At 41.5% G+C, this 14,429-nt stretch overlaps 1 protein-coding gene across 6 annotated transcripts in view; it reads right to left on the bottom strand.

Moving 5' to 3' along the window:
- RREB1 (ras responsive element binding protein 1) overlaps positions 1-14,429 on the bottom strand; it is a 120,834-nt gene that overhangs the window by 47,631 nt on the left and 58,774 nt on the right. For all 6 annotated transcript variants that reach the window (XM_072924110.1, XM_072924114.1, XM_032746851.3 and 3 more), the window contains 2 exons: positions 10,732-10,821; positions 9,237-9,400 (listed from right to left, as the gene is read on the bottom strand). In XM_072924110.1, coding sequence (XP_072780211.1) covers positions 9,237-9,400; positions 10,732-10,821 — 254 coding nt within the window. The remainder of the gene's footprint in view (positions 1-9,236; positions 9,401-10,731; positions 10,822-14,429) is intronic.

Raw genomic sequence — 14,429 nt, 5'->3', positions numbered from 1 at the left:
GATTAACAACAGTAAAATCAATCAGAAGTAATATTTTTTAAATGTACAAAAAATCTGGCCTGGGCCATTCTGAACTGTTTCCTTCAATCTTTTTGGAGATTTGTGGTTTTTAGGCATGTCCTTTAGATACCAGACTATATAACTTTATTTGGTTACTTCACTGCTGATTTTTCAGAAAACCTAATGTTTAAAGAAAACAGGTGTTATTAGGAGGTAAGGATAATTAAGGCCATTTTAAATTTTGAAAACTGGGGGGAAAAGGAGAGAGAAGGAAAGAGAAAATCAGAGGAAGTATATCAACAGGGAAAATATTTAGCCTAAAGAGCAAACACAGTCAAAGAAGTCCTAGGTATGTCCTGCCTCCCCTCCAGATCCACACCCCTTTCTTAACCAAGCAAACATAAGCCTCAGCTACTTCCCAGAAGCAGGCAAAGCCCTCTCGCTGTTGGTTCCCTCCTCACACTCCACTGTTGAGCAATCCTGATGGCACAGCACAGAGCAACTTGCTGCGTCACACAGCTCAAGAAGGAAAACACAGACGGCCAGGGACGCTGTGCAGATGGAGCAGGGTATCTCTCCCCGACACACATACACACACAAAACACATGCACACTCGCAAGGAAGCTGCACGAGATAAGGGAAGCCCATCTTCCTTAAAAGCAGGTTCTCCACATGACCCCGGTATCAGCAGCCACCAAGTATCTCAAGGGGCAAGGAAGTAAAAGGTTATCACTGCACACACACAAACTGCAAACTTCCCAGCGCTGAGGATGGCATCCTAACAAAAGTGGTTTCACGTGCTCAGCCCATTTCCTCTCCTGTTCCTGAACATGTGGTCCTCCTTCCCTAGAGCATTCCCTTGCTTGAGGGGCGAAGAACTAGGAAGAAGTTTCACATCTTATTACATGTCTGTTAAGTCAAACTGGAAACAAAAATCCCCGCATGACCTATGTTACTTTACAGGAGTTTGTGAACTTTAGTTCTCAAGTGGAGTTCATACAGTCCATGAACAATTGACACCTTACTATCTCTCCCCTCTGTCTGAAACTGTCAAAAAAGGTACCACTGAAGTGTCTTAGTGTAAAAAATGAGCCACACAGAGGTTGGACACCTTCTCTGTTTCAAGGTATCCTTTCACATGAGTCAGCACTGGAAAGCTGACTCTGAGGATTTACCAAAAAAATCACTTAAGAGTGTTTAGCAAACTTCAGCTAAGAGACCAGCCTGAAGAACTTGGCATATCTCTAGATGCTCTCAAGAAACAGAAAGCAGTATTTGCATATTTAGTGTGATATTTAGTAGTTGTATAATGGCACTACTACTTTAAAAATTGTATCTTTGCCTAAGCTGTGTACATCTTGCATATGAGCATCATAGCTCAACAACCCTAGAGAAAGTACCTGGCTAAGTCCAAATGACAAGCTTCCCCTTGCTTTTTTAATTATTTTTTTTTAACAGCTATAGAAGCTTTCCCCAATGCTGTCAATCTACTGTTATGGAACAGCCTATTTTTAAAAGAAGGGAGGAAAGAAAAAAGAACAAACTTGCTGACCCTGAGAGGGGGTATGTTCTGCCGTTTGCTGGTTTCAGCATGCTGAACTAGAACAGGTTGAGCAGGTTAGATACTGGGGGGGAAAAAACATAAAGCTGGAAGACATACATTAAAGGTGGAATGACAGCAACCACAAATGCAGTTTGTGATACTTTTTTCTCATTCTTGTGGGTACTTTGCCCAGTATCTTTTCGGGGGATAGGACAGGGAATACACGTTCATAAGAAAAGTGACGCAAGTATTTCTGATATGCATGCACAACAGGCTGAACAAAGATTACCTTAACATACAAACTCACAGAGCAAACTTTCTCACCACTGGCATTTTCTGCACAGAATCAGCCAACTGAAGTACAAGCTACAAGACAAACCATGAACCGAAAAGCGAACAAAACAACACGTTATTTGTTAACCTTGAGAGCTAACATGTCCACAAGAATCACATGTCAGGTTTATGGCAGAGGACTAAAAGCACTCAACTCCTCACAAAGATCACCTGGATTTTCTAGTGCTTGCTAAGTTAAGGCTTGTATTTATTTTGTAGCTCTTCAAGGTGAGAAGGGGAGGAAACATCCCTGAGAATACTAGACCTTCAGAGGAGGTGATATTCCTGAAAGGGTACTTATGTGGAAAGATCAAGGTCTTGCACTGCCATGTGCTCTGAGACTAGAGTCTAATCTGTCAAGTGGCTTGTGCTTATTTGAACTGTGACATGGGTAACAAAGCAGCACTAAGCTACGCTCAATACGCTCTGTTATAAGGGAGATTCATGTTACTGCCCGTGAGGAGGGCAGCATTACCGTGCCATGTCAGACCACCCTCTCCTCAACACAAATCACATCAGAAACCTAAACTCATTATGACTGTCCCCTTTTTTTGCCTTGCAGAAAACCAAAACACAAGAACCCACAGCCTTACAATGCACAAGATTAGACTTGTGCAAAGACACACACAGAGAAAGGCAACACACAGAGAAAATCTAGGACTGAAAAGCACACTGAAGTCTTATGTTTAGGTACTGAGGAGCTTTGGAGATGCAAGTATAACGTTCCTCATTGTGTACGCTTAGGTTCTCAAGAACAATGGACCTAATTAAGGTCTGCATATAAATCTTAACTCTGCACTTCCTTGCTTCACTTGATTCTAATCAGATCTCAGCACTCATGTTTTTGTGTTAACTTCCTTTGCTGTTCTTTAACGATAACTGAAGGGGGATACTGTCCAAGCCTACAAGCAGCATGTAACACATCTGAAATCATGGCATCTCCTTTCAGCTCTGAGGGCTCACAGAGGTTCTGTGGCACAGGAGGTCATCCAGAATCTTTTATTGCTGAAGATACTGGTGGAGGGCTTTTTTTTTTTTTGAGCACCCTATTTGTGAGCCATGTTAATTAAATAAAAGTTTATAGATAGTCTTTCCAGAAGTAAATCTACTCAGCAACAGTGAGACAGACAAAAGTTTCTTCCTGGAACAATTAAAAACACTGTAGACTTCTAATATGAATGAAAGACACAGAGAAACAGACTCTTACTGCCGTATTGTTTTTGGAAAGTCTTTCTTTCTCTCTTTCTAATTTAACCTTCTTCAAAACCTGGGGGTCTCAGCAGAGTACCAAACACATATTCTGGGTTTTATCTGCTGACAGGAGAGGCCAAAAAGCTTCCCTCCACCTGTTTCTCCATCCTTATTTACAAAACGTAGTAGCAAAAAATGTAACAAACATTCTTAACTGCAAAGAAAACCAAACCACCTATCACATCTCACCTGCATCCCACAACTACAGTCATCAGTTGCTGGAAGCAGAAGTTAGTCCTCTGTGTTCATTATCCCTGCTGAAGAATTAGGGCACTTGCATTTGCTGAAGATTATCTTTCACTAGCATGCTGACAGTGGTTAAATCATCCCCCCACATATAAGGAATGGATTTAAAAGCCTGTAGTACAGCCTGGTTCTTAATATTTAAGAGCGCTGCTTACCTATTACTACATTGAAATAAAAGCTCCTTAAGAGATGACCAAAGAGACATTTCTATTGTGCAAGACAATGAGAGACAGCCTTTTCACATGTGTGAAGTGTCAATAATTTTCTGTGTGGTCAGCTCCTTGGCTATTTGATTTTAGCTTCAAGATCTTCTACATTCAGTTTTTCAAAGCTACACCAAATTTCCACTTGCAAGCCACCAGAAAGCAAACCATGTTGTAACAAGGCAGTTCCTCTCCTCTTCTGGGAAAGAAAAAAGGTCTTCATCACATTTGGCTATGTCTGCCTCCAAAACTTCCATCTTAAGCAAATGCCAGCCTGCACGTGCTGGACTACAGAGATCCTATTTGTACGCGAAGGCTGGGCATTGTTACTGCGCTGCACCCCACAAAGCACACACAGCGTACTGGAAGCAGGCCAATGCCATAAATAACACGGGAGCGATTCACAGGTGGAATGCAGAGAGAGGATGGATTCAGCCAGATCTTGAGGACACTCTGCCTACTGGACATTTGCAGAGTCACAGGTGGCCTGTGTGCATGCCTGCCCATGACACCCGGACTCTTGTTAAAGGGAGCAGAGAAACCTTTGAAGTGTATGCATCCCAACCCCTATGCCTTTATCAGGATCCAACATTCATTTTCTGAGCAGTGCATTACAATCTTCCAGACTTGCACGCTCTTCATGTGCCAGCAAAGACGGCCGGTTAAAATGTCAAAATTCACAGATTACCCTCCAGCATCTGCATTTTCTGTCTTTCTCAAGAAACTCAGTCAGCAACACACAGGTGCACACATAAAGTGTTGGTTCAGAAAGACTTGAACATCAGAGTATTGCCATACCTTGATTAAAAAGACAGCTGTTTATCTCTCCACAACATATTAAAATCAGAAGTTTGGGAAAACTATATAGTACTGAAAGTAAGATTGAGAAATGAAAGTGACTTCTTAATTAAAAGAAGAAATACCTTCTTTGATAGGACCCTTTGTAAGAATGCTTCAAAGCATAGCTTCTGTGATCCAGATCTTCCAATCTGAGTTTCAAAGACTTCTGCATGTGGTTGTTGCATGTGGTGTTTCACATGTGCCAAAAAAAAAAAAAAAAAAATCCCCCAACTTTGAGACCTGCTCCTGAGATGGTACATAAATAGCCCACAAGTACCTAAGCAGGATGTAAATAAAAAAGCCATTCTGAATAATTTTGCCATGTATGGGGCAAGGAATGAAAGAAGAGAAAGAAGGTAGATACTTTCTAGTATTTTAGTTTCAAACGAAACACTTCAGTTAGCTTGCATTACTGGACTTATATGGACAGTCTTGAGAAAACCAGCCATGGACAATGCTCCTTCATTTACCAAACTGGAAAGCTGTGGCTGAAACACATGTGTTATTCCTTTACTCTTTTCAGACTTGCCACAGAGCCTTTAATAGCTTCCCACTGGAAACTGGCAGGAAGGTAATTTCTCGCCTCCCTTTTGGCATTTATACCCCATTAACATTTTCTACTTGCATGGAGAGCATGTCTTTGGCAGGGAGGAAAATGTGACTTTAAAGTGATAGGCACAGACTATCCTTAGTCACAGAAATGGAAAAGGAACTGCTGGCAAAGTATCCTACCCCCAAAGGAAACACTTTTGGAGCAAGTGGAGGCATCGCCCTTCCCACTGAAGGTTGATGCATGTTCTATTTGACTGCAACACAGAAAGTCAAGGATAATTTTTTTTTCTACCTCAAGGTCCCTTCCTAATGCTCACAAACCACCACTAAAAGCACAGCAGTAGCCTAACTCCTCTGTCTGCATTTTGGGGAGAGGTAGTAGTAGAGATAGAGCATGAAACCTGAAACCTCCTATTTGGTGTCAGAGTCTAGACCCAAAAGGACTCCTTGGAGCTGGCATTCACAGATAAACTCCCTAGGGAGCTACTATGACATTACAGATGAAAACCTTTGGAAAGGCTTTAGTAGTCACAATCTTCTGAGTGGAGACAGTACACTGGAAATCCCCAGCTCTTACACAGCTACAGAAACTCTTCATACGCCCCCTTCCCCTCCATATAGTTTATGTTCCTGATGGAGGTATGAGTATTCAACTTTAATTCACTGTGACTGAGAGAAAGCCACAGGGTCTGTCTCTCTAGCAAAGAAGGGTGAGGATAAGGCTAAGGGATAAGGGTAAAATACTCTGGGCTCAGAGTTCCCTGCTGAAAATCCTGGCCAAGAATCACACTGGTCAGAAAAGGAATCAGGTTTTAACCTCTCTTTCTTACTAGTATTGCACAAGAGAACCTTCCCACTCCACCCCAGTCTGCTGTGCCCATTCAACTTAAGACTTGTTGACGAGGAGCCAAGAAGCACAACAAAAAGAAATTGGACTTCATGTGAGAGGCTATGACTCATTAACAAATGAAGTGTTGCATGTATTGTGGGAGTCAGGAAGGCCAGCATCGATTTCACAAGTGAAGAGTACATGCAACACCCCAGCACAGCTACAGTAACTCAAGGAAGAGATGTACAGGAAACAGCACACAGCGAGTTCTCACTCACTCCACAAAAAAGTTCATCTGTTGCACAGTAGTTTTATTGTAATGCAAAAGAGCATCAAGTAAGAGCTCTGGAGTTTTTTTCTCCCTTGGTAAAGTGAAGGTGGTGAAAGAATAGTTTTGATGGAGATGGTTGGCACTTGAGAGTGTAACAACTTTGGTAAACATTTTCTAACCCAAAAAAGCAACCAAACTTGTCTCCTTTCCTCCTCTACTCAGCTGAATGCCTAATGATGTGGTTGCTTTGAGGTTGAAAGACTGATCAGAAATTTCATTCTGTGATGGAACAGCAGTAAGTACTCCTATGGCACAGTATTTCCCTGGACAGAACCATTCTGTTGACCTTTTTCCCCTAAAAGGTCTTTTAAAAGTCTGGATTTAAAAATAGTATAGACAGTTAAATAAGAGCCAGAACATGGCGGGGGGTGGGGGGGAAATAGAAGAGAGGATGTACATGGCATAAGCCTACATATTTTTCCACCATTCAGATACCAGTAGACCAACTTCTCCCTTGCTCCTCTCCTATAAACTAAGCATATTTGGTGTAAGTGCCATAAATCCTGGGAAGTTCCTGTAAGACCTTCACAAGCACATCTCAAGTTTCTGCTGAACCTGTAACTCTTCTCTCTGACCCCATGCTGTGCAATGGTCCAGGGATACCAGCCTGCTGGCTACCAGGGGCACATGAGGAAATAATTTTTATTGTTTCTTTGCTGGTATTGACATACTTCTATCACTACTTAGATACAAGAACACAAAAATAGAGAACAATAAAAGAACTGCACACAAAAGAGGAGAAAGATGGACTTGTAGTATCATCTAGCTGGTACAAAAGAACAGACATGGCACCATCACAGACATGGCCTGCAGGAGTTAGACATGAGGCAGGACCTGGCAAACAGGTCTTTGCTCCAGAATCCTGAGGCAGAAGCAGTTTTGAATGAGCTGTGAGATGCATTCAGCCATAGCACTGACAGTCCCTTGGACATGATGCTAGAGCTAAATTTGAGATGCCTGAAAAAGAAATTTACTTCACACCAGCTTAGACCAGAAATACCTGTTTCAGAAAGAGGTATTGGTGGGCACAATAAACATCTTTGTTGTGAGTATGTCATAGCACCAGATAAAAAAATTGATTTCACTTTGCATTTATCCTCATCTGCCTACTTGCACATTCATGCCTTTCTTTAGCAACAAGATCCAGTACTACAGTCAGCTATAGCAACAAGAAAAGGTAATTCACTAAAAAAGACCAGAAGGCACAGTCTGCCAACCACAACTCTCCTTTGGCAGAACCAGCATGTTTCAGTGTGCTCAGGATTTTGCTTGTCATGGGTCTGGGGTCACTCGTTGCAGAGATACCAAGCTTGGGAACAGCCTTCTGCTGTTGCAAGGTAGCCCTGCACAAGAAGGAGCTTAACAGAACTGACAGGCATCTATCAGACAAAAAAACTTCTAATATTAAGAGTTTCCTTGCATGAACTTAGGTCCTTCTTAGTGTGGTCAGTAAATACAGCACTCCATCCTGGTAACTTCAGGCATCATCTTGTTAAGAGAAAAAAATTAAAACCAAACTATCTTCTCATCAGAAGGTACTGATCTCTACTTCTTTTGGGCAAGTCACAGTCTGGCAAATCTGGCTATAAATTTGCTACAAAAGCATGCTAAGAATTTCTACACGGGGGAAGCTGTATAAGCGAAGTTGACTACATCAATCTCTTACAGGCCCGGAGTCAAGGTTTCAGGGGAAGCCTCCCTTTCCTGCTTCTAGGAGAGCGTAAGAGATGCCCAGTGAGAAAAATCTCAAATAAACCACACAAGCAGTCCTTCAGCAAGCCACCCAGACACAAGGACTGACCATCACAGAGTTCCACCACTGGAAGTCACCCTTGGATCCTGACAGTGGCATCAGTTGCAACTCAGCAGTGGCCCTGCCTTCCACACGTCACACAGAGTAATGACCCGACCTGGCAAACATGGCTCACAACACCTCTGGTCAGATGAGTCAGATGTATGATTTATTCAGTGCCCAAGGTCAGTATCTCTTTGTGCTCTTCCCTTCTCATTTTTTATCTATCTTGCTAACTCTCCCCAATTCCAATCTATTGTAAGTTAAATAAATACAGAATCACAAAACTGCATTCCCTCTCTTTTCATCCTAGTGTTTAACAGGAGCAAAAGGATACAGAAAAGGTAACGCTGCAAGCAGGTATTGCTCCCACTCTGCAGAACTATGTTATCTTTCCTACTGTTATCAAAATCACCCTTTCATTCTACCTATAGCACACTGCTTGGAAAATTATTAGTGACAATCAGGGAAACAAGACTTCTTACTTTCCACACAGAAACAGTCTATAACCATCACTCTTGCCCTTTTGCTTGGAACCAATATTCTTTTCCCCCACCTGTCTTACAGTTTCTTTGTAGATTGTAAACTCTTTGATATGGGGACTAAAGCTATGTGGGAATCCATGAAGTCTTAATCAGTTCTGAGATGTTCCACCCATGCAAATAAATGAATACTGAATCAAGGGATGAGAGAGGGGAAGGAAAACACACATGCTTTAATATTTTGTTTCCCCAGTTGACAAGTGTTCATATTGCTACATCCGTACAAAGGAAACTACATTTGGAAATTTGGACTGCAGAGAATTTGCCAGATCTATAGTGCAATAAGTTGTCTATAGTGCAAACAAATATTAATGCATGTATTTAAAACCAAGATAAATATACCAAAGAGGCATCTTCATGATGGCACTTGGATACCTAAGTACATAATACCAACAAAACCCCAGATGTTCTAATACAACCACTTGAATCCATGACACTGAAGCTACGAAATTAGAAGCTAATATATAGTTTGGCTATATATTTTTAACCCCTAAGAAAAATCCATTTGACATACTACTATTACTATTTAAAAAAAAGTTATAACAACTCTTGATAATACTTAAAGAAAGCTAGAAGATCTTTCTCAATTCTGATTTCCTCCCACTACTTAAGCATCCTAGTAGCTGTAGTGTGTGTTGTGCCACATTTGTAGGTCACAGATACTCCACATTTCCTGTCCAAGTGTCTTTAGTCAGCTTGCTAGTCCCTCCAAGGAAACAAAACAGCCCCCTATACTGTAAACCTTTCCAAACTCCTGGGACGATCAGCACTCACCTGTGCATGTTTCCATTGGTGGTGAAGGACTGTCCACATACTGAACATTTATAAGGCCTTTCACCTGAGTGCACCAGCATGTGGCGATCAAGGGAGCTCGCTGAGCTCAGAGACTTTCCACAGATGCTGCAGGAATGGTCTGTCCCTCCAGTGTCAGTGTTATGCTGGAGAAAGCAATGATTTTTTTTTTCATTGAACGCCCCTTCTGAAGTGCCAGTAAAATATCAGCAAGAACTATAAACATCTTAAATTAAGCAGCTCTAAAGAGCTACTTGGCACAATACCTTCTATGAGGGTGTGCCCTGTAGATACCTCTCCTCCCCAGCCCTCCTCCCTCAACTCCAGCCCCCCTCCTCCCCCCTCATCTTTAACCCCTTAATGCACCAGCACAAGTAGCTGTTTCATACAGCCTGCAATGCAGCATTTCTGCTGGGTCTGCAGCAGAAGAGGATACAGAGGGACTCAGCAACAACCCATCAGACAAATGGTACTTTGGAATACTTTAAGTTGTGCAGTGGTTTGGGGTTGTGTGAGTGGTAAGGAAAGAGGATGGAATGATGAACTTCAAGCAGAAGACAGACACTTAAAAACAAATTCTCTTTAAAGGTATTAATTTTAAACTTACTGCATAGTAAGACAACAAAACTAAACTGCTTCTGAGTGTACATGCAGACTTCTATGGCCATAAAAATGCATTACAAGGTCAAGTTACAGCCATTAGCTACTGTCCTATTTGTACCACTCTTTCTTACTTGCATTCACAGACTTGAAGATCTCTTCACATACAAAAAAAAAATCCCCCAAAAACATCAGGAGAGTAAAAAATTAAGTAACAGTTACACTACAAGAGGAAAAACTGAAGTAATGAGTATCTAGTGAAGCCAGTCATCAACCACACCTTACCATCCAAAGTAGAACCTTCTGCTAGAGAAAAGGGCAAACCTCCTTATTAAGTATGCATATATTTCAGGAGGAGCAAGAACAGGCCTGTAGCTGACAAAAAAGTGCATTATCCAGTAAAAAAAAAAATAAAAAAGCCTCCCAAAACTGCTACATCCTGTCAAAGACTAAGAGACTCTTTTACACTTGAGTTGATTTAAAAATTATGTCTTCCTGCTTCTTAATTTGCATGACAAGTAAAAACTCTGTACTCAAACAGGATAATAAAACAGGACTTAGGCCTCATGATGGAAGTGGTTTTCCGGATCCTTAGGATACCTTAAGCTATGCAGAACAGGACACACATCCTTGTTTGAGCCACTGGGTGGGGGATGAAATGCCAGGCAAGGAAGGGAGGAAAACTACCCACCTCGGGGTTAGGTTTGTGGGGTGTACTTTTTGAAGAAAATGCAAGGGAAGGCTAAAATAAAAGCAAAACAATGGAAGCATTCCATTGGCTTGCACATGGAACTGTTTTTCACCACTGCAAAATGCAACCTGGCAAGTGAAACACTCTTGATAGAAGTAAGAAACCAAGAGCTGGTACTCTGCTTACCTGACGAATGTGCATAGTTAGCTGGTGCTGTGTAGTGCAAATCTTTTCACACAAAGGACAGGTATAGGAAGACTTCTCTTCTTTTGTTTCCTGTGGACAAAAGAGGACAAAACAATCAGAAGGAATATAAATGTAAAAGGACTAGAAAGCTGTCAGTGATGAGGGTGGAAAAACATAATCCATCCCAAGTACAAAAGGCCACTGCTAAAAAAGTAACTTGCATTTATACATTTATCAACTGATAGATCCCTCAAGCAAGTTTCAGAAACCTCTGAATTTATAAACAGGGGCCATTTCAACTATCACAGAAGTACAGCAGCTGTTTTAACGGCACATAGATACTCAGCAGTAGCAATTTAGGACAGGAAGTGAAGGCCATTGCAAGGAGCTCGAACTGCCAGGAGGAATTTAGCTGACCAGAAAGTAATTCCTGGAACATCATCAGAATACATGGGCAAACATCATTATTCTTCCCAAAGATTTTTAACAGCACAAGTTGTCAGAACTTCAGATTTTCCACCCCATCGTGATGGCAAAACACTATCTTGGTGCCCTTTTGTACGGGCTGCATGTTCTGCTCCATGGCTGACTCAGAAGGAAGAGTGGCATTTACTGAATCATCAGCACCATTTCCTTCAGCATCCTGTGTTTCTGCTGGAAGCATCCCATCCAGGCACACCAGCCAGGCCCCACCCTTCTGAAGCTCGCAAGATCTGATGAGATCATAGCAAGAAAGAGGTGACAATGCAGGAGTGTACGTGACTCCAAAAAAAACCATTATGAAACCCATCATTCTCCGCCCAGGTGAGAATCAGGAGTAACCATAGTCAAACCACGAGTACAAACAATGAAGCCGACCAGAGAGCTCAGCCTGATTTAAGAATGCCCTTGAGACACTGAGCAAAGCCACCACTCTTCTAGCCAAGGATGAAATGGCACTCTTGCAGGAACCAAAGCTGTTTGCCTCAATTTGTCCACAAGGATGGCTACTGGATGATGTAAAGGGCATTTTCACAACCTCACCAGAAGCTAGGCATGGCTTATGCACTAGCGTCTGCATATTAAAAGGAAGATGATTTGGCACTCAAAATTAAACCTCAGTTTTCCATTAGAATGATGCACAGCTCTAGTGACAAGACAGTACAAAAACCATCTCTGCATGACCAATGGGAAAGCATAATTTTTATGGCAAGTGACATTTTCTACTGAAGTTCTCTTCACCTGTCTTAAGAATCACTAGTAAAAGCTTGAAAACAAGCAAAAAGCAGAACCCATTCTCAGCAGTTCTTTAGCTGCAAGCTGATAGGTATGAGTGTGTCTATGCATTTCCTCTCTTCACACAATTCTCTTTCTCCAGTGATATTCCAAAGTCATCCACTCAGAAGCAACCATTTCCAGGTTGTCAGACACAAGCATTCACAAAGAACATTGTGAATGACTAACCCAAGTCTCTGTGACACATTTGCTGGCACAATAGGACGACAAGATGCTGACACAGAATTAAAGAAAGTTCTTTTTTATGTCTCATTAAAGCAATATCCCCTCCTGCATGATATGTGGAACCATTCTAGAGAATACTTGTACTATGTTTTGTTTTCAAAAACAGGGCCATAATAATTTTGCAATAACTTCTGCGACCTGTGGACATGGATGAAGAGCTATTCTACCATTTGTTCTGAAGAAAACAAGAAACAAGTTTTGAGACTTTGTTTCTAAAATGAAAGGATTAGGTTCTCTCACTGTTCCCCATTGTTTTGCTTGTGTATGTTTTTCCAACTACATTTCAGCCTCTACATCCCAAAGGTAATCACTGTAGGCCACACATACAGGCCAAGGTCTAATGTACTAGCACTTGCAAAACATTAGAAAGAAAGCAAGAAATGCTGCCATTATGAAGTCTGAACACTCAAAATTAGAATGCATTATCTCAGAGCCCCTCCCCCTTTTTTTGTATACAAACGTGTAATTCACAAACACTCATTCCATCCTACTTATACAACTTTAATTTTAGCACATGCAACCCAACTGTGGAGTAATGCTCAGCTCCAATTATATTGCACCCTGTTAAAAGCTGGCTCAAGACAGAGCACAAACACACTGTGCCGTGAGGAAAATCCCTGCATATGTGCTGACAGTTTAGATGATGCTTAATCCCCAGGCTATTTCTGCAAAATTATCAACCCACTACTGTTGCCCCTCTCCTCTTTAAATGAGTGCTGCAGCTCTACATGATGCACTTGATGATTTCAAAGCCTGCTTTCCAGACTGCCTTCTCTTCAAATCAGCAAAATAACAAAGATAGAGTAATTACTGGTTCACCTTGAAGCAAGGATCAGAAACACACTATAGCTCAGCCAGAGCTGACTAGTATTGAATCTCGGGTTTATTATTAACTAAAACCCAAACTTTCTCCAGTGGTCAGACAGGCTACAAGCTGCATACCGTAACACAGCTCAAGCAAATCCGTTGACTAACCCAGACCAAAAAGCATTAGCATCCTTACTGTAAGAGTACCCCTATTCACCGATTTAAAACACAGCATTCAGCTACCCCACCAGAGCCAAGTTGGTGAAAACACAGTTCTTGAACTGAAAGATAAAATTAGCAGCTCATTTGTCAGCTACTCTCCCTTTAGTAAGTCAATCTGGCACAACTGCTCTGCATTCAACTGATGGCAAATGCTTTTTGAGTTGTGCATTAAGTCTATCTGTTTTTCTCCAGCCCAAAAAACACCTCTGTCACAATTTTTATTTTCGTCAAGAGCAAAGCAAATGAGAAGTTTAAATACATGCAGGTTGATGTGAGAATATGCTTTTTAGACTATGGGTAGATGGCAGCCAAGATAAAGTCAGCATTATAAAGAGAACCATAGACTTTGGGACAAAAGTTCAGGGCAAAATGTTTTGCTGCCAACTCATGGGAAAGAGCAGTCAGACCCAGAAAATCAGCTGTTATTTTCCTTGAAATTATAATAAGGGGCATATTCTGACAATAATCTGAGGTCCCTGCACTGCTACACTCTAAAACAATTCAGTGCTTTCATTCTGTTATGCTGAGAGTGGAAATTTGCTGTATTAGAGCCTGCTAACAAGACTGATACCCTCTTAGTATTTCACATCTCACTTCTATTTTCTCAGCAATGTAGCCATTTGCCCCTCTGGCTTTAACAATCTTGCAGCCTAAAGACAAATAGGCAATTTACTATGTCTTCAATGTATTTGTTTATTTTTATGCTGTAAGAATCCCTCTTAATCCTGTCACATTTACTCTAGAGCTTCCTTTGATTCGATGCCCACCAAAATACCAGGTGGAATAAAGGTCACCAACACTAATAAACTTCCCTGAAGCCAGACCACATGGTGTACCGGTGGACAGCTGTGTAACAGCACTGCCCTGAGACTGTTCTGGACTCCAGTGCCTCACTTCACATGATGAAATGAAGGAACCAGAGCAGCCCCTAAGTGAGAACATTGTAAATAAACCTTAGAGCCAGGTGCTAGACAGTAGAATCCCACAAACACAGCTGTCTGTACAATGCCCATTCCTCATTTAAGGATGTCCATTTACACCTAACGGCTTTTAACTCCTTTCATGCTAAACAATCCCAGACAAGTCATAAGTCTGTCAACTCAGCAAGCTATTAATAAACTACTATAGGAACATCACATGAGTCAAGCCTCTCAACCTTTCGGGTCCCT

This window comes from Taeniopygia guttata, chromosome 2 (genome assembly GCF_048771995.1).
Source record: "Taeniopygia guttata chromosome 2, bTaeGut7.mat, whole genome shotgun sequence".
Taxonomy (NCBI): Eukaryota; Metazoa; Chordata; class Aves; order Passeriformes; family Estrildidae; genus Taeniopygia; species Taeniopygia guttata.
The sequence above is the reverse complement of the archived record's forward strand: the minus strand, read 5'-3'. Positions and strand labels throughout refer to the sequence as shown.